Raw genomic sequence first — 18,844 nt, 5'->3', positions numbered from 1 at the left:
AGCAGGTCGTTGACTGCTTCCTCTTGGATTATGGGGGGTTCATCCTGCTCGCCGTCCCTGTCTTCCAGCTCAGGGGGCTGAGTACCCTGAGGATAACTGGTCTGCCTGTTAAAGACTGAGGCAAAGAAGGCATTGAGCACCTCAGCCTTTTCCTCATCCTTGGTGACAATGTTCCCCCCCGCATCCAATAAAGGATGGAGATTCTCCTTGGCTCTCTTCTTGTCATTAATATATTTGTAAAAACATTTTTTGTTTTCTCTAACGACAGCGGCCAGATTGCGTTCTAGCTGGGCTTTTGTCTTTCTCATTTCTTCTCTGCATGACCTAACGAGATCCCTGTACTCTTCTTGAGTCACCTGCCCCTTCTTCCACAAGTGGTAAATGATGTGTTTTCAGAAATACAAAATGCTTTTAAGAACATGGCCCACAAAGGGCAGAAGAGAAACGTGCATGAAATTGAAGTTCAATAACATAAAATATAGCACCATGAATAATAACTAGAAAATTATGTTAAAAATTTTTTGACAGAGAGCAGAAGAGTCTATGTGAAAAATTGACATAATTTCACACTATAAATATTTCTTACGGCTCTTACTAGGATATCTTCAAAACCATTATCAGTAGACATTTGATTATTTCTTAAAATAATTAAATACTGGTTTTGTTTTTTACTTTTAAAGCCTCAGCTACTGATGCATTATTTTCAGACTCTTTCTGACCAAGTACTGATGTCACTGACAGTTTAAACAGTTTCATGAATTTTGCAAACAGTACAGAACATTGATGGCATTATTAGAGGTAATAGTTGTTTCGAACTCTCAGATGCAGTGGTGAAGAGGTTCACAGTTGATGACATTTGACAGTTCTTTTCAGCTGTAGGCAATGGTGCTGATAATCAGCACATCCAGTTAGTTCAAATACCTTTCATGCTTTATGATTAACAAGCAAAATTATAACTGAATAGATTACTGCCTGGCATCTCTAATTGTCCATACTTTTTTTGTCTTGAAAGGTCCTTAATTACCATATGGAAAAGCAATGTACATTCTTATTGTATAGATTTTGTCTACAATACAATACATTTTATTGTATAGATTTTTTTTTTCAAAAAATAACGTCATATTTCTTTAAGCAAAAAGGTTATATTTTTTATTTTTTTTCAATGGACTGTAACTTAGGAAATGTCATTTTTCATTGAAAAAAATGTCAACAAAATTGTTTAAACAACCACCAAGATGTCTGTTGATCAGTACTAGCATTCCCTTCCTCTTCAAAGGACCAAGTAGTTGGTCTAGACAGCACCAAAGTGGGGATGAAATTCTGGCTGTACTGAAATCAGCAGGAATTTTACTACTGATTTCAATATGATGAGAATTTCTCTAAATGTCAGAAAATATGCCAGCATCCTCAACATACACTAATATCATAAGTTTGTTTAAAGATATAGTGGTCTTTATTAGCAATATTAGCTTTGTTCTGTTCTTCGTACAAGTGGTGCTGATTTGTGCCTGCTGTAAGCAGCTCCTTTCAAAAACTTTTGTACTTGCAGAATAGCCATGCAGATAGACTGCATGCAGGTAGACTGCAGTCCCATGCAGATAGACTACAGCTTGATAAGAACCATTTCCTAAAATATGTCATGGTACCGAGACTGATCCCTCATGGTGCTTGGTTTGGATCTGGAATTGTTTAATGTCACAGAGCACTTCTGTTTACTCTGTGTATTAAAGATTCTCTGTAGCACACCCATCTTATATGAGGACTGCAAACATGTGAAGATGACTTGATGGTTTTCTTTGGAGCTGAGTCTCTCTGAGAATGACCATTTCATATCTGTGGTTTGCACCAGATGAGTTGATGGCCGTACAGGTAACATTGATAGAATGTATTTTGTATTCATTGTATTTGTACTCTTTTGTTTCTAGTTTTATATCTAAAAGCATGACCTGAAACATTATCTTAAAATTTGTGGATTTTTTTATTACATGTGCCTTGGGTTGAAGCCACCAAGAGAGAAACCAGATTAATTTTATAGATTCGTATCTGGCTTTAGAAATCCCTTGTGCACAAGTGGTTGGAGACCAGGCAAATGCTTGTTCTGTTGTGATATGCTTCACTATGCATCCACTTTTTCCCATTCTTGGAGACTGAGTACTGGGCTAGATAAGCCTTTGGTCTGACATACTGTTGTCACTCTTACATTCTTCCATAACCCACACAGACCATGGCTTGTCAGGGGCTAAGTTTTGAGAAGTTGGTTCCAGTATTTATAGGCCATATCCATTTTACAAAAAGAAAATGACTGGAGACACTGCCTGTTTACCTGGCTCAAGTAAACAGGAGAGTCTCGTAAATAGTGATACAGAATTTTATCACTATCCTGTTGTGTTGGCTACAGAGCAATTTCTTAGTAGGGTTTGCAACTTGTGCTTCTTAAGTTTACCCTTATGGGATAACAAATAGATAGTAAATAGATTTCAGGAGGATCTTGATGAAGTGGATTTTCTCTCCTTGTCCTTTCATAAAAATAAAGTCTGTATTGCCTTGAAACATGAAATCTGCAGATAGTCAGAAATGATCAGGTTCTGCATTACCCATTTAAATTCTGTGAACTCAAGACATCTCTGAACCATGGATTAAGCGGGGGAAGATGGCATACCACAAAAATATTGCTCTTTCCACAGCATCTAAGAATAGCTGCTCTTGGAGACAGGACATGAGGCTTGATAAAGTTTGGTCTGACCATAAGCAGCCATTCTTCTGCACAGCTCTGCAGCTACTGAATTGTCATTCTTAATGATGGAATGTTACTGTTTTCCTGCATGTGCTGTAGTCAAAATTTTCTTCTGTCTCCTTTTCCTGTCTAGTAAGCTTGTTCTCCCTGCAAAGGAGGTTAATGGAGTTAATTCACTTGCAGTTTTACAGTCCTTTCCTTAGTTTTTCTTCCTTTTGCAGATTTTCTGATTAAAGCCTGATTTTCCTCTCTGATGGGCTCAAATTGCAATACATGCCGTAGTTCTTGTTCGGCTACTACAGTGTTCCCAAGGAACACCGTGCATTTCCTAGATGCCATAGGGGGTGTATAGATATCAGAAGAATGCACTGAGCCATTTGGAGACCAAGCATTCATCTTAACAAAAGAAATGCCATCAATTCATTTGGAGAAAGTTTATAGATTTCTGAAATCTTAAGTGGCAGTGTTATAACTGTGGATTTCCTCAATATTCTATTTGGTGTTATTGCAAGTGACAAAAGCTGCAAAGTCTCTCATGGCCTTGCACGTTAGCTTCACTGAGTGCTTTGATTTTGTTAAACTTATATGGGGTCTTCTGTTGCCAATTCAGATAACTTAGTTTCTATTTTTGGTGTCTCAGGTGACAATTTTTTATCACTGTGTTTAAGAAGAGATCTTTTAAAGAGTTTAGGAGAGTTATTCAATGCAGCTGGTTAAATGCCGAATGTCTTCTATTTCTTCCCTTGTAGTCTTTGTTCAATTTAAATGGAAAGGCTATATAGATGAGGAACTTTCTATTTTGTTGCTCACCAACAGGATATGTTAGAGCAGGAAAGCATAGTTTAAGCTTTCCAAAAGGCACATGCTGTTGCTAGGTTCAACTGGGTATCTGTATTGTGTCTACATGCATGGATCCTGATCTGTAATGGGAAAACAGCAACCCTGGTGTTAGAATCCAGTCTGCTCGGACAAAACCTGTATTATCTCAGTACATCAGTCAGTAGAACAGGTTGAAAAAACAGAATATTTTGATGAAAAAAAGGAAAGCTTTCTTGGTGGAAATTTTTCCCTTTTTCATTAATTCTATCTTGACAATTTTAGTTTGAAAGAAGGGTGCCAACCTCTGGGAATTTTATTTTCTCTTCTCCTGTAGAAAGTTGAAAGCTTTACTAAGGGTAAACTTACACATATTTATTTAATAACTGCTTTATGATGAAGCAGTTTATTAGGCTACTCAGTTCATCTTCTGCATTGCAGTTCAATATCTTCCCTGAAGAAAGGTGTTAAATCTGTCCCTTAAACTAAGAGAGCACCCAAAATATATTTCTTTTCTGAACGTTGTCATGTCTTGCGAAATAGTTCAGTGACCATTAACTTGCTCTGGAGCCATTTATTCTTATACTGAACATGACACAGTCTCCATTTCTGGGCTGCAAACTTGGGGTGAAGGAATACGGGAGAGCACATGATGATATATTTGCACTGTCAAATAATGTAGCTCATTGGTTTGCTCCTTGGCTCTTGTCCTTGGTTATCCATACTATTAGTTCACTGCCAGACTCTCTGCTGAGGTAAAGTAGCTGTTCCCCTTTCAGATGTACCTTTGGGAATAGCTTTCTCCACAGACTTCCTCCTGCAGACTATATGAATGAAAAAGCAACAGATTTATAGTCCTTTAACTTGCAAATGGTATCCTATCAGACACTGTACCCTCCAACATTTTCACACACCCACATGCCTCACCAGTGCATGCTTCTCATATCCTTCAAGTAAGAAGGATACAACAGCACTTTGAACAAGTTCCCCTTCCTCTCTAAAAATAATAATTGTAATTCAGTAGGGTCACTGTTGGTAATGCAGGATTTTTGGATTTAAAAGATGTATAGAAATAACCACATTAGAAATTACCAAGGCTAAATAAATTCTTATCTTGATGAATATTCATATACATCTCATAAACATTCTCTGATCTACACCAGACATTCGTGAACAATCCATTTGGTGTTCAGTGCATAGACTAGCAAAACATAATTGCACTTGCTAACATATTTCATGTATGCATGTGTAAACATTTCAGATATTTGTACCCTAATCATATCTTTTTAAAATCATTGCTTTCTTCGTTTCTCCTTCAACGTTTGATTAGTGAATTTGTGTGGGGAGACAGCTGCAGATTACATTTACTTAACTAGAGTTCTGATTTCAATGAGGTGGTACAGTGTAGTAGAGTTTGCATCTCAGTGCATGTGATTCCTGTGCTGGGGGAGTGGGTCCTGCTGTTATGTTACTGATATAACGGATTGACTGCTATAGTTTTCTTCAGTAGTAGAGAAAGAGCTTGTCTACCTCACTTTAGGCCATCAGAGCCAAAGACACAAATAATTAGCTAAATTGGAGTGATTCCACCCTCTCAGTCCTCACTGAGAGGTCGACAGGCAACTGTGCTCTTTAATGCACAATTTTAAATGATTAAGAGCAATGTTAGTGATTAAGCAACCAAGAAGGACACACAAGCCAATGGTTAGGGTAAGTGCAAAGTGGTTTAAAGCATCAGATCACAAGCTAAATATGAAAAGAAGAACAAAACTGCTGCAATACCAGCCTTAAATCTGCCAGACTTTAGTGTGATCCAATGTGATGTAAAATTCCTTTATGCCAGACACTTGCAGAACAGAGTTTAGTTAATTTCTATTAGTCGGTGATTGTTCAGCCCAATGTTCAATTCTGCTATCCTTCCCTTCAAGAGAAAAGGTGCAAACCAGTAGGCAGTCCTACCAAGGCACAATGGTAATTTTCTCTCACAATAGAAAGAAAGGTCCATCAGTCCCTTCCAGGTTCTGTGTGCAGAATTACCTGGTGTGGTAGACCTTTGAAGCCTCTTATCAGCACAGAACATTTCTGATTTCAGAAAATGTCTAATTTGAAATATTGAAATAATGTATATATTTTTTTAAGTTTTCTTTATAAAGAGCATTGTTCAGTGATCTTTTTATCCTTGTCTACTAGGTTTCAAGGGGTTTTATGTCAAATGCAAAAAAGTCTTTGCGGGACCCTGTCAATCTTGTCCTTGAAAAGAAGAAAATGTCCTGACTTTGTACCAGAGCTGTGCAGTGCTTTCAGGAATCCTTGAAACTGAATTCAGAAAACTACCTCGCCTTTGGGGTATGGTTGGCTGGAAAGCTTTCACCACTAAGAAGATTGCTGTTCTGTCCCTGTTTGATACTTTCCATATCTTCTATTATGTGAAATACTAGATTCAGTTGAATATATAAAAATACTTGGGAATGAAAAGATACTGGAATATACCACGTTACAGTGGAGCATCTCCTTGCTATCTAACTTTTTTTGCTGACTATCTAGCTTCATAAATATGCAATTTACAGATTAATAATGTGTCATCATTTAACCCCAGCTGGCAACTAAGCACCACACAGCTGCTCCCTCACTCCCCCTCAGTGGGATGGGAGAGAGAATCAGAAGAGTAAAAGTGAGAAAACTTGTGGGTTGAGATAAAGACAGTTTAATAGGTAAGGCAAAAGCTGCACGTGCAAGCAAAGCAAAACAAGGAATTCATTCACTACTTCCCATCGGCAGGCAGGTGTTCAGCCATCTCCAGGAAAGCAGGGCTCCATCACACATACTGGTGGGGTGGGGTGAGAAGCAGAAAAGGCCTTGACCCTGTGTAAGCACTGCTCAGCAATAACAAAAACATCCCTGTGTTATCAACACTGTTTTCAGCACAAATCCAAAACATAGCCCCATACGAGCTACTATGAAGAAAATAAACTCTATCCCAGCCAAAACCAGCACACTACATCATTTTCATCCTCAGAAATTAATAGTTCAGAATAACAGAGCATGATGAGAATTGATAACCAACACTAAAGGTTAGCAGCAGTTAGCAAAGGAAGCCATATATAGTGACTGTCCTCCAGAAAATAAATTGATTCCACAATAGGTCTGTGATACTTCTGACAGATTAAAGAATTATTATTGTCTTAGTTAATTGCAATGTTTTAGTAAGTTTACATATTTTAAGTTGAATATAGTATCTTAGCACATAAATTCTGTATGTTGTGGTTACTACTATTTTTCCTGCACTCAGAAGTGGTCAATAGATTTGAATGTGAAGTCTTTAAAACTGAGGACACAAAAAGATCAGATTTATTTTATGAAAATGTAATTTAATGGTAATAATTTTAAATTGTGTGAAACATTAATCATGAGCAGAATGTCTGTATGGAACATTAATTTGAGGCAGTAAGAATAAGCAGCTGCAGTTCCCTGATACGATATCTGTAGCATTTATATTAATTATTTTGTAACAGACTAACTGAAGTAGAAAATTCATTATGTTTAGATAAATAGTAAGGAAATCAGAATGCTTTTATTTGTTAATTTCAAGGTATCTTCCTAAAAGCGTTGGCCCTAGAGGTAACAGTTGGCTAATAAACTTCATGAGCTTATAAAAATAGAAACACACATATGAAGTTTTTCAATTTACAGCATTTTTTTTTTTAAAAAGTTCTGATTATACATATGGGACTGTAAAAAGATGAGTAAAATGACTGTCCCATCCTTTAGTTACAAGTTTGAAGGGCTTTTTGTCCTTCTGCCAAATTTATTGGGTTTTGTGACCACATTTCTTTTTGCCATATGCTATTCTTCCCATTTGTGATAGGGATGATACAGAGCTAGAAATGCTGCCGTATATTGCATGAATTGTAAGACCATTTGCATACAATTTTAGTTCTGGTGTTCTTAGACATTTGGAGTTAGCCAAATGGGGACTAGTCCTTAGTCTGGAGCCAGGAATTTTCAGTTCGAGCAATCAGTTCCTCAGGGCTAAATTCGTAAACCTATGCAGAATGGCAGCCTTGCAGAGTACTGACGCTGAGTCGGTACGCTTTATATAACATTCCAGTTTACTTTAATAGATACTGTCTGTAAAGGCAGCGCTGAATTCTAATGGCGGTATTAGGTTTACCATATTTTCACACTGGGCCCTCTGGAAAAGAAATACATTTAAATGCACGTACTGGATGTGCAGGTAATCAGCGCATCTCAGAGGCGTAAGATTCACTGCGCAGCCATGCAGTAGTACATGAATGGTAGGTAATGCATTAAAAGGGCATTGGACTACAAAAGCATCAGCTGTGGACTGCTCTAAATAATCCTTGTCACAGCTGAGTTGGAATTGCTGCTGTAACCAGGTTTCTGGATGTCTAGCAATCCTGGACAGATGGGTGCAATCCTCAAGTTACAGCATGAGAAAATGCTCTTGTACTTTTCAGGGAAAACAGTATAGAGTTACAAGATAGTAGATAGTAGTATATTGTTCCTTTTAAAGAGGGGTAGTCTTTCATATAGTAAGGAGCCTTCATGTGAATGGCACGATGATCACAGGAATGACTGGACACTGCCCTGAGCAACCTGATGTAATTAGACCTGCTTTTAGCAGAGGGTAAGACTGAATGACTTCTGGAGTTCCCTTCCAACGTAAATTATTCTGTGATCATATGCAGTGATTCCAACACATAGAAAAAGTTGGGATGATCGGAAGTCTTGCTTTAGCACACACTGATTGTTAAGTTACCCATCTCACATGGAGTAATTCGAGTTTGCTGCAGGAGGTGGTTGTTGTGTACCCTGTTCTTCAAATTGTCCATATGCTCTCTGTATATTTACTTCTGAGTTATTTTATTATATACATGAATTTATGAATATAGTTCTGCTGGATTGCATGAGATTGTATGTGCTGGGGATGATATTCTGCAGTTCTGGTTGTAGGGGGAGTGTATCTTGAAATACATGATAGAGTTGTGTGGCAAGCACAACCACATGGTGCGATAGTGGAGTACCACATTGTGTCTTGGAAACATGCCTTCTGGCAGGACAAGGTACTTCATATCTCACTCTGAAACAAAGCCTTAATCTTTCTCCTACAACTTAATCCCACTGGCCATATCGTCAGTAAATCATAGTTTTCAGACTAACTGGCCATTAGTGGATTCAGAAATGGAAGTGTCATATTATGTTATGTTATATAAAGACTTTAGGAATATTCTGGCTGTGGGGCACAAAAGAAGACAGATCAATGACTGAGTTCTACACTTAAATTACTGTTAAACTGTGTGCTAATAATTTCTTTAGGTATGTATAACTTCCTTTACGATTGTCAGGCCTTCTGCTCTTAGAATTCAATATTGAACTGAGGTCTGCTGCTGAAAAATTAGGTGAAAGTATATTTTCCCAAAGTAAACAGAGGCACAGGTTCTCTCTACAGCCTTGTGGTCCCATGTATTATTGCTACCTAATGTGGGGTGTGCTTATCGCTTTTTTTTTTTCCCCTAAATCCCTTTTTGACCCTTCACTAAACAAAAGCTACTTCTTAATACAACAGTATTTCAGCATGCTTATTATGTCAATGTGGTAATGATTTACAATTTTTAAACTACATATAATTTTATATATATGTGTCTGTGTGTATAAAAAGTATACACTGCTAAAATAACTTATTTTCTGTTATGTCAGAAAGCTAAGACTGGTTTAAATATGTTAGGGGATTCAATCCTTTATGCTACTCCCAAAATATGTTCTGCATATCTTTATAGCTTTCAGTAGCACTATTTTTACTTCTTCATCAATTAGCTTGAGTTGAAAGGCACTGAAAGAACACATACTGATTAGCATTTTCAAATATTCTATTTCCATGCAGTAAATTATATTCAAATGCCAACACAAATTGTAACATTTACTGTATGTGAAAACAAATTGAACAGTTGGTTCCACCTAACATTTAAGTAATATTTATTATAAAGATATTTCTGGATTGGGTACCACTAAGTTTTCAGATCCCTTCAATTTTTGCATAGCTGTATATGTTGGTTTTAAAAGACAGTCAGTTTTTATTACTTCAAATGACAGGAGACTCCAGTAACCTTTGAGCTAGTGACTTCATTTTACCCCATACTAATTCTTTTAATGGCTACTAGAATTGATTGTAATAGCAGGAATGCCTTGCATTGGCATTAGGCAAAACCAGAAGTACTTCTTGGCAGTTCCTGAGTGGATTCATGTGATTTAATATGCATTATTTGATTACTGTCTAACCTTCTACAACCTTTACTGTCTGTCTTTTGCCATTAAAGATTCATCTCCCAGTCTATCAGGTGAAATAATAGTCTGAATAGATCTGAATTACCTCTTCTTGACCTATTTTAAATCAGTACAGACCAATGCGTATAATAATTTCAGCAGCACATATCTTTAGAAGCTGATCACTGGGACAAAAAGTCCCTAAACATATTCTAGAATGCATCAACCCATTAATTAATATAATTTTTCATCATATAGCATCACCCTGAGCAAGCACGTTTCAATGGCAAATAGCGTTCTAGTGAACGGAGTGTTAGGCTGATCCTCTCTGTTACAGAATACAAGGTTTATTCACGAAAATCTGGGTGAATTAAGGTGGAGTGCTGAGGCAGGTACTGTACCGAGACAGGATACAGATCAGAAACAAAGCCAAATGTAGACATTTTCAGTAAATATACCTGAATTTTTTTTGTGACTTAAAGATTTTACTTAAGCATAACTGAGGGTTACGTTGTGCAGCCCAGCTCCCCTGAAAAAAAAATTGTTTGTAACTGTGATAATGTCTGAATGTTGTTCTCCACTTCTTACGACTTTCTGAAAGCTACTTTTTAGACTGAAGTCTTTTACATCTGTTATGTGTTCACCTGAATGTTCTTGGAAAGTTGAACAAAACTTACTTATAAGTTTCTGTGTGAATGGGAATTAAATTGTTTATTTTACTATTTTAAAGGTTATTTTGCTACTTCTTTCCTTTTTACATTTCAAAACGGGAACAAATATCTGAAGTGTGATAAGTGCTTTTAGAAAAAAATTTTATATAGTTGAAGTTATTTGACATTCAAAATCATATCTTTAACATGTGGAAGATGTTAGAAAGGATTTTACACTTTTTTAATAACCCACGTGATAAGAATCTTCAGTTTGTCTGTGTATGTATGTCTGATTCGATACACGGAACATTAAATGGGATTCCTTCTCTAGTCTGAGGCCCTCAGTTTACTCAGAATGTACAAATATTGCCTTAGTCATTTTGGCCACAGTATAGAAATATGACTTTATTATGAAACAAAAAGGAAGGGAAAATTCCATAGTAATATAATACTATATTAAGAAGTAATATGGAATCTGTGTACTGATTTGATATAGAAATGCTCAAAGAGCTGATAACAAATAAAGCTAATATCTAAGCACCACCATTTTTTATTCTTTGACCTAACAAATTCTGTTATTTTCCAGCAATTTTAATCATATATGTTTGTGGGCACTGAAATATGTGGCAAAAATCAATGCACTTTTTAGCACTACTTCTATATATGCAGCATTCTTTTTTTGCTGGACTGAATGTGTGAGCAATTAGTCTATAAGCATATTTTGTGTGGGCAGAAATACCTATTGTTACCAAAAAATTGCCTGTCCATAGTGACTCAGGTACGATGAAGTCATTGCTGGCTATCCTCTTAAGTATGTATTTTTTCATAAATTAATTTACTAATTGAAAACCTGTGAAAAAATGGAGGTAGGTTTCTCTAACTTGATCAACTCTGCTTGCTTTATGCTTCTTAAATAAGACAGTAACATATTTATCACATGTATTCTTTTGATGATGAATTGGCTGTTAAGTAATCTGAACTTTGTATATTTTATCATCTTTCTTTTGTGCTATGAAAGTTAGGTACTTCCTACTTTTTAAAGTTTAAGCAGAGAATATTTTAATTTCCAAATAATTTTCAAATCATTTCAGACATGAATGGTATTACCTGCTGTCTGGTTCACCAAAATTGTAAGGTGCTTTATAGAGTAAATAATCTTACCCTAGGCTGAAGCACAATGTTACAGCATTGTGCTGTGATCAGTCCACTACTGTACGAGCCCCGCTCAATGTATTGGTGAAAGAAGGAAGAGACCTGGGGCAGCAGGCTGCAGCAGGAGCAGGATCCTAGCCCAAATAGCCCATCCCACAGTTTCTCTGGAGACGTCTCTGCTACTCCCGTGGAAGAGATAAGGCAGTGAACCAGAAGTAGCGCCAGCGACAGCTACTTTCCTGAAACAGTAATCTGCGTGTACCTGAGACAGGGACGGGAAGGAGAACAGAAAGCTGCTACATCCTGTCCCACGCTACTAACAAGCGGCTACATGTTATCCAGACTTTGGCCCCTTTCTTTTCCAGGGCAGGAAGCATAGGAAGTTGAGAGGACAAGCAGAAAGCACAGGATTTTTTTAGGAAGGGAGAGAAAAAGAAAGAAGAGTTTATCCAAAAGTCTCAAAACAACGAATCCTCCCCATGTCTCATTTAACCTTGCTTAACATTAAAGCTGACAGGCCCATCACCACCTCCCGAAAGTTCTTGTGCTACTTCCCAGACTTACTTTCCCCCAATTTTTTTCTTTTATCACCAAAAATATTTTCTTCCTGAAAATAGATATTTTTTTTTTTTTTTTTTAAATTGGACTTTTTGCAACATGGTAAGACTTGAGACAGCTCTGTTCAGCAGATTGATAGAGAAACATAGATAATTTTAGGCCATATTTATTATTCAATGGTCTATTTGAAGTTTGCACTACGTATGTAAGTTCTTAAGGCAAAATTTGCCCCTAGACTGTACCTGAGATGGTACTTGCCCTGTAAGCCAGAAATTATGCTGTTTTCATAACTTGAGAATGACTGCTTGATGTGCCGCTTACACTTGTTGCAGGGTGGTGAGTAGTCTGATCAGATTGATCCAAATAAAAAAAATGTTAAGGTTTGAATCAACATTAAAACAAGCAGTATTCATGATGTACTAGATTATGGTAGCCCCTACTCTTATGAATAAGTTTGAACCATAGTTGTAAAGCACAATTGTACAAAAAGCTGTTCAAGAATAACATTGATCTTGAATTGTCCTGGAATTTGCTTTTAGCTATTCATGCATACCATACAAAAACACTTTAATGGAAATTTGTAAAATATGGCTTCTGCCGTATAACATTTGTTACATTCAGTTTTGCAATTTGCTGTGCATACATACGACAGCTGTAGAGCAGCTTCCAGATTATTTTCCTAATGTAAAAGCATGCAAAAAAGTTAATACACAATTTCTGGTTTTATATGAAGCAGGTTCATGCAAGGTGGACTGTTTCATGTACTGGGTTAATACTAATTAAATTTATTTGGAGTATCTTTGGCATATCAGTCATAGTATATTTAGAAGTACAATATTTGAAGCAGTAAATATATTAGTGTTTAGCCCCAAACCTGAAAATACTATAATTTTAGAGCTTTTCTAATTCATATAAATATATAATTTTAATGATGAAAATATTATGCAAATTTATGTTAAGAAGTTGACTTTCTAGATGCCATATGAATTGCTATTTATATAAAATATATTGTAAGCACCATTATGTGTGAAGAAGGAAGTGTATGTGGTGGTTCTTTTCTGTCAAGTTTTGGCACACGTCTGTGTTGAGATAGGACCAAACTAGGGGTTTACTACCTGATTTACCTTCGGGAACTGTCAAAAGTTTCAGTCTTTTCCTTTGAGAAAATTTCTCTGTCAAGCCACTAGTCCTCTGCTTCTCTGTGTTACCTGATGGGGTAGTGAGTGCAGCTTTCCTGCCACTGTTATGGCTTAAGTAGTCCAAGCACCTTGTACCTAATAACTTAGGAAATGGGAGGACTTGGCCTGAAGGTTTTCAAATGCTATTCTCTAATTATAGAAATAGCTGTACTACTTTAAGGATCTATTTGCCACTACTAATACCCTATGTTCTTACATATTTATGGAAATATGTTTTCTGCTTTGCCATTTTCCAATATAAAATCTCAGAAGGTCTCTTTTTTTTTTTTTTTTAAATATATTTTAATTCTCATGTCAGGATAGTACTGGCTTTTTTCCCCAGTAATCACAATATAAAAAACTGAATTATTTTCACCAGATTGTTTTATGTTCTGAAATGCTTCAAACAATATAATGTAACAGAATATTTAGAGAGGACCGTATGCAAGAGTAACCATGGAAGTGAATGAATACTGACATCAGATGATAGGGAATTAACCTTACGTAGCCCCAACCAAAACCACTTAACAGGAAGCATAATGAAAAATATACATTCTTAATTTTTTTTTTTATTATTATTCTGCTATTTTAATGTTAGGATAGCTAGATCTTGAAAAGCATTCTGGAAAATAGTAAGTATACTGAAATCTGAAACTTGGAACCAGAAAGAAAAAATCCAGTATATTTTACTTTCCAGCAGTCAAAATTAAATTGCATGATTAGTTGTTATTTAACCAACTCAAAACTTTAACATATTTTAAGCGTCCTGTGGAAATGCATTTGATTGATAGAAAGTTTCGTGGCAAGAATTCTCATTTGCTGGCTGGTTCTACCATTTAAATCTTTTTCTGAGATGCTAGTAAATGAACTAAATGTTCTTTGATAAAAAACTGTGATACTCAAATATTGAAATATGAGACTGTTATAAACCCTCACCAAATATTATGGATTGCTACATAGTAAAGGAAAAGTAAGCTGAACTGGAGATTTATTTTCAAGAGCGTCACTGTGAAGCTCTGCTAACTTAGATATGAGCTGTTCAGATTGTAGCTTAGTCAGTTGCTGGTAGACCTGGAAAACGATCCTGATTTGGAAGTGGTAACTGTTGACAAGGGCAGTGGAAGGTATTTTGTTTCCTAGGTTAGCATACCTCCAGTGCCTTTCCTGCTTTTGTCATCTTCCAGATTTGTTCAGAGGCCTGAAAGAACCAGTAAGAGATTTCTACTTGTCTTATTTGATGTTCTCTTTGATACTTTTCTGTACTTTTGTATTTCCATTGCTAAGACTTGCCTTATTCTCATGTGCCTTAAACAGGCATGTGTACGAAACCGTAACTTTGTGCTTTTCTAAAGTTAATTTCTTATTTATGGCTTAGTACTGATACAAGATGAAATATACATCTCTCGTGTATATTTCATATCTAGAAGGCATCTACGTTTACTTGACATATTAGAAATGTCATGAACCAAAAAGTCGCTGTGCATTTAAATTAATAATACAGTAAATGTAATTACCTGCCATGTTTGAGAGCTGACTCCAGCACTTGAGTAGCTATGGGATGTAAAATAGGCAAAGGACAGTTTTAATCAGTTTGTTTTGCGTTGCTTTGATTTTTGAAGGTGATCTATTCCCATGATAAAGTTATCAAAATCATTAAAATGAACCAAAAATTATTACAAGTTTCTCATTCTTTCTTTTGAGATAAAACCCATAATTTAAATTGTCAAGCAAAGTTTGGGAAAAGGGTTATAAGAAGTTGAAGTTGGAAGAATGCCCCTAATCTGAGATCTGATATGGGATGTGTCTGGTGCCCAAAATATGCCATATGTACCTTCCATTTTGAAAGCAATGCAATTCACAGGAGCACAGAAACTGTCATTCTGTGTCATATTGTGCATGACAGTGGCTAGTATCAGATGCTCAAACAGCAAGCTCTCTTTTATTCTTATACCTAATAGCCAAACAGGTACTATGTCCTTTTCTTAGTGCTTTGTTTTTACACCTTAATGAGCTTAGGAGATGATTAGCTTCAGTGTGTCTCTTTGCCTGCCTCCGCAGAAAGGAGGAATTCATACATTCTCTCCATCATGCAGCTGCCGTGTGCATCTTTCTGTTAATGTTATTCAAGCAAAGCTTTTACTTGTAGCTGGCACTTCCTCATGCTCTCCCTTTTATATATATATTCACATATATATGGATATATGTGTGTGTCTCTGCCTGTAAATGAGCTTATATGCTGGCTCTGAGCAGGTCACCTCAGCATCGGAGGTTAATCAGAGTAGCACTGCATATAGACAGGTTAGAAGTAGATGAAAATAGCCACAGTGCACCACATTAAGGTAGCTATGTTATTTCTGGGACCTGTGGTGGTATTACACAGTATTGTGCAGGGTAGATAAATCAAAGCGGTTAGATGGCAGGTCAGGCATCCCTAATGATTGTGCTGTGCTCCATACCCTTTGATTCAATTCTAAAAGTCTTTCTCTTAAACCAAGGGAGGGTAGTTGGAGAAGGGAACAATTTTATTCTATTTTACCTGTAATGGGAGGGGAAATTAAAGAGGAGCAGGGTGTCCCAAGTTAATATCTGATTCTTTATTCTGACCTGTCAGCTGGTGCAAGGATTGGTAAAGGAAGGTGTCCTCGTAGCAAACGTAGAAATCCCATAAGTTTGAATTATGATGTGTAGTCTTGGCTCAGGAGACCATTTTCATCTAGTTATTGTGATATAACATTTTTGAGCATACATGCCCATATATCGTTAATTTTTTTTTTCCCCAGTTCCCTATCAAATTATCAGAAAAAAATTTGTTCCATTACACGAGAGAAAAGCACAATACAGGTTTTATAAAAATGTAAGCTCATAATATATGCAAATGTATGTATAGATTGCACCTAAGTCTTTCATGGAGAGAATCAAAGTCTCAAGAGAGACTTCAGCAAAGAATGAATAAACAAATGCTTAGATGCCTGCTGTTGTACAGGCATTGATAGTTGTTGACATAATGACATGTTTCAATCTTATTCTAAAATACAAATAGGTGTTTCACAGTGTTGTTCAATTTAATAAAGTGTGCTGAAGGCTATGTCACCAAATATTATGGGTTGCTCCATAATAAAGGAAAAGTAAGCTGAACTGGAGATTTATTTTCAAGAGCGTCACTGTGAAGCTCTGCTAACTTAGATATGAGCTGTTCAGATTGTAGCTTAGTCAGTTGCTGGTAGACCTGGAAAACGATCCTGATTTGGAAGTGGTAACTGTTGACAAGGGCAGTGGAAGGGATTTTGTTTCCTAGGTTAGCATACCTCCAGTGCCTTTCCTGCTTGTGTCATCTTCCAGATCCTATTATTTCTCTTGTCTTCTCCCAGCTTCACTCAAACCCATGAAATGAGAAAACAGTTCTGGAAGGGATATCTGCTTGCTCCAAGCACACCTTTTGTTTGTCTTCTCCAGCAGCTTAATAGTGAAGGTGAATAGGCCTCCTCACTGCACATCTCTATTATCTGCTTCTGCTGCTGGCTTCAGTACTACCTACCAGTACTGTACAACACTTCAGCCAGTCTGCTACTAATCTGCTGCTCTTGGTGCTACAGATGCTCTCTTTGGTCTTGTGTGCTTTTTCTGCCTTTGCTGTTTCTGGTCAAAGAAGCCATCCTTTCCATCCCCAAGTGGCTGCATGGTTGCCTGTTTGCAGTTAGGTGCTCACGAGTGTTGGCGTGTAAAACTACATTCAATCAAATAAGCTTTCAGGACACTCTTGAAGCACTTTCCCTGTCAACCCTTTTTCCTCTTTTCCTGCTTCAGCATAGGAAAGCAAGTTGGCTGTTCCTGCATTATCTGCCTAAATCACATCTCCGACCTGTTCTGGTAGGGCTTTTGTTACTATTGCCTTAATGAACATAGAAATGAAACTCCAAAAGACTGTCATGGGTGTCTCTGCCATACAGCCTCATCTACAGTAAGATGTGAAAATATCTGTGCTAGAACTGTTTATAATAGTTTGCAATAGTTTGCAAAGGATGTTTTTAATTTCTAGATACATATAATTTCATAATTGCTTTATACAACAGGCATTTATTTCTGAGGACCTTAACTGGGTTTTGAAGGCATACCTAAGTAATGAAACTGAACTTTATGAATTAAAGAAAGCTATGGAACATATATGTTTATATTATTTTATGTGTTTTACTTTTTTTTAGCACAGTTTGAAAAGTTCTATTTAGCACCCAGGAGAAAAACATTAAACAGCTCTGCATTTTGTTTTTCAGTGTGCAGTGACCTGGAATTCAGGGAGGTTGCAAACAGATTGAGAGACTGGTTTAAGGCACTTCATGAAAGTGGAATTCATAATAAGAAGACTAGGATTGTTCAAAGGCCTGAAAGAACCAGTAAGAGATTTCTGCTTGTCTTATTTGATGTTCTCTTTGACACTTTTCTGTACTTTTGTATTTCCGTTGCTAAGACTTGCCTTTTTCTCATGTGCCTTAAGTAGGCATGTGTACAAAACCATAACTTTGTGCTTTTCTAAAGTTAATTTCTTATTTATGGCTTAGTACTGATACAAGATGTTCACTTTAAACTTTCGATGTTATTTGGCAGGACTCTTGTGTGTAAGAATGTGTGGCAGCTACCATTCACAATGCTTTCATTTGTGAATGCTATCAAATTGTCTAATTGTCTGTATAAGGAGACAAAACAGAAGAAACAAGTAGGGATTTTGAACAACTTTTCCACAGAGAAAACGGAATTGCTGAATGGCTAGCCCTAAGAAATAATGTACAGGAGCTGTAATTACATGTGACCCATCGTTGCTAGTTGATGCCTCTGTAGGTACTGGTACAGAAAAACACATGGAAAAGAAGTAAAAATGAATTTTCAAGGGTATACTTCAAACTGGAAAAGATTCAGGAGTACTAATGAAGTGGAAACAGTAGGGGGCATAATTTGTTTTTAACCCCCTCAAATATTTATATAGGTTTTTTGTTGTGGAAAGTAGTAAAGTTTTAAAATGTAATTATCAAAGGGCTTATTTAAAATAGCAGTTGAAATGTGCAGTAATAGTTTCAAGAGTGATGTCCTACTGTGAAGGAGAGTCAAATTAGATTTCATAAGCCGTAAAACTCTACCTTTCATTAATATGAAGAGCAAACTATGAATTCCTCCAGAGTATGTTTCACAGAACTTGGCCACCAGTGGCTGCCTACCTTATTTCCTTCATTATTAACTTTTTAAGTATTTGGGATTTTTTTTTTTTTTTTAGCTTTTCTTTGATTGCTATTGGTAGCATTACTTTTTTCAAGAAATCCAGTTATTTCATTTAATTGGAAATGTCATTTCTTTGTGATTTTTCATGCTAAGGAAATATGGATAATTCTGTAAAAACCAATGAGTTAAAGATGATTCTGTGTAATCTGGGAATACTTCTCTTAACATTGAGAAAAAATGTTTCTGAGGCAAGGTGGTAATACAGTAAT

At 36.5% G+C, this 18,844-nt stretch overlaps 1 protein-coding gene across 1 annotated transcript in view; it reads left to right on the top strand.

The window, feature by feature from the left end:
* SPOCK3 (SPARC/osteonectin, cwcv and kazal like domains proteoglycan 3) overlaps positions 1 to 18,844 on the top strand; it is a 130,098-nt gene that overhangs the window by 91,088 nt on the left and 20,166 nt on the right. The window contains exon 4 of the mRNA XM_009272318.2: positions 17,639 to 17,758. Within this exon, the coding sequence (XP_009270593.1) occupies positions 17,639 to 17,758 (120 nt within the window). The remainder of the gene's footprint in view (positions 1 to 17,638; positions 17,759 to 18,844) is intronic.

The sequence above is a fragment of the Aptenodytes forsteri genome, unplaced genomic scaffold (assembly GCF_000699145.1).
Source record: "Aptenodytes forsteri isolate BGI_AS27 unplaced genomic scaffold, ASM69914v1 Scaffold13, whole genome shotgun sequence".
NCBI classification, from domain to species: Eukaryota; Metazoa; Chordata; class Aves; order Sphenisciformes; family Spheniscidae; genus Aptenodytes; species Aptenodytes forsteri.
The sequence above is the reverse complement of the archived record's forward strand: the minus strand, read 5'-3'. Positions and strand labels throughout refer to the sequence as shown.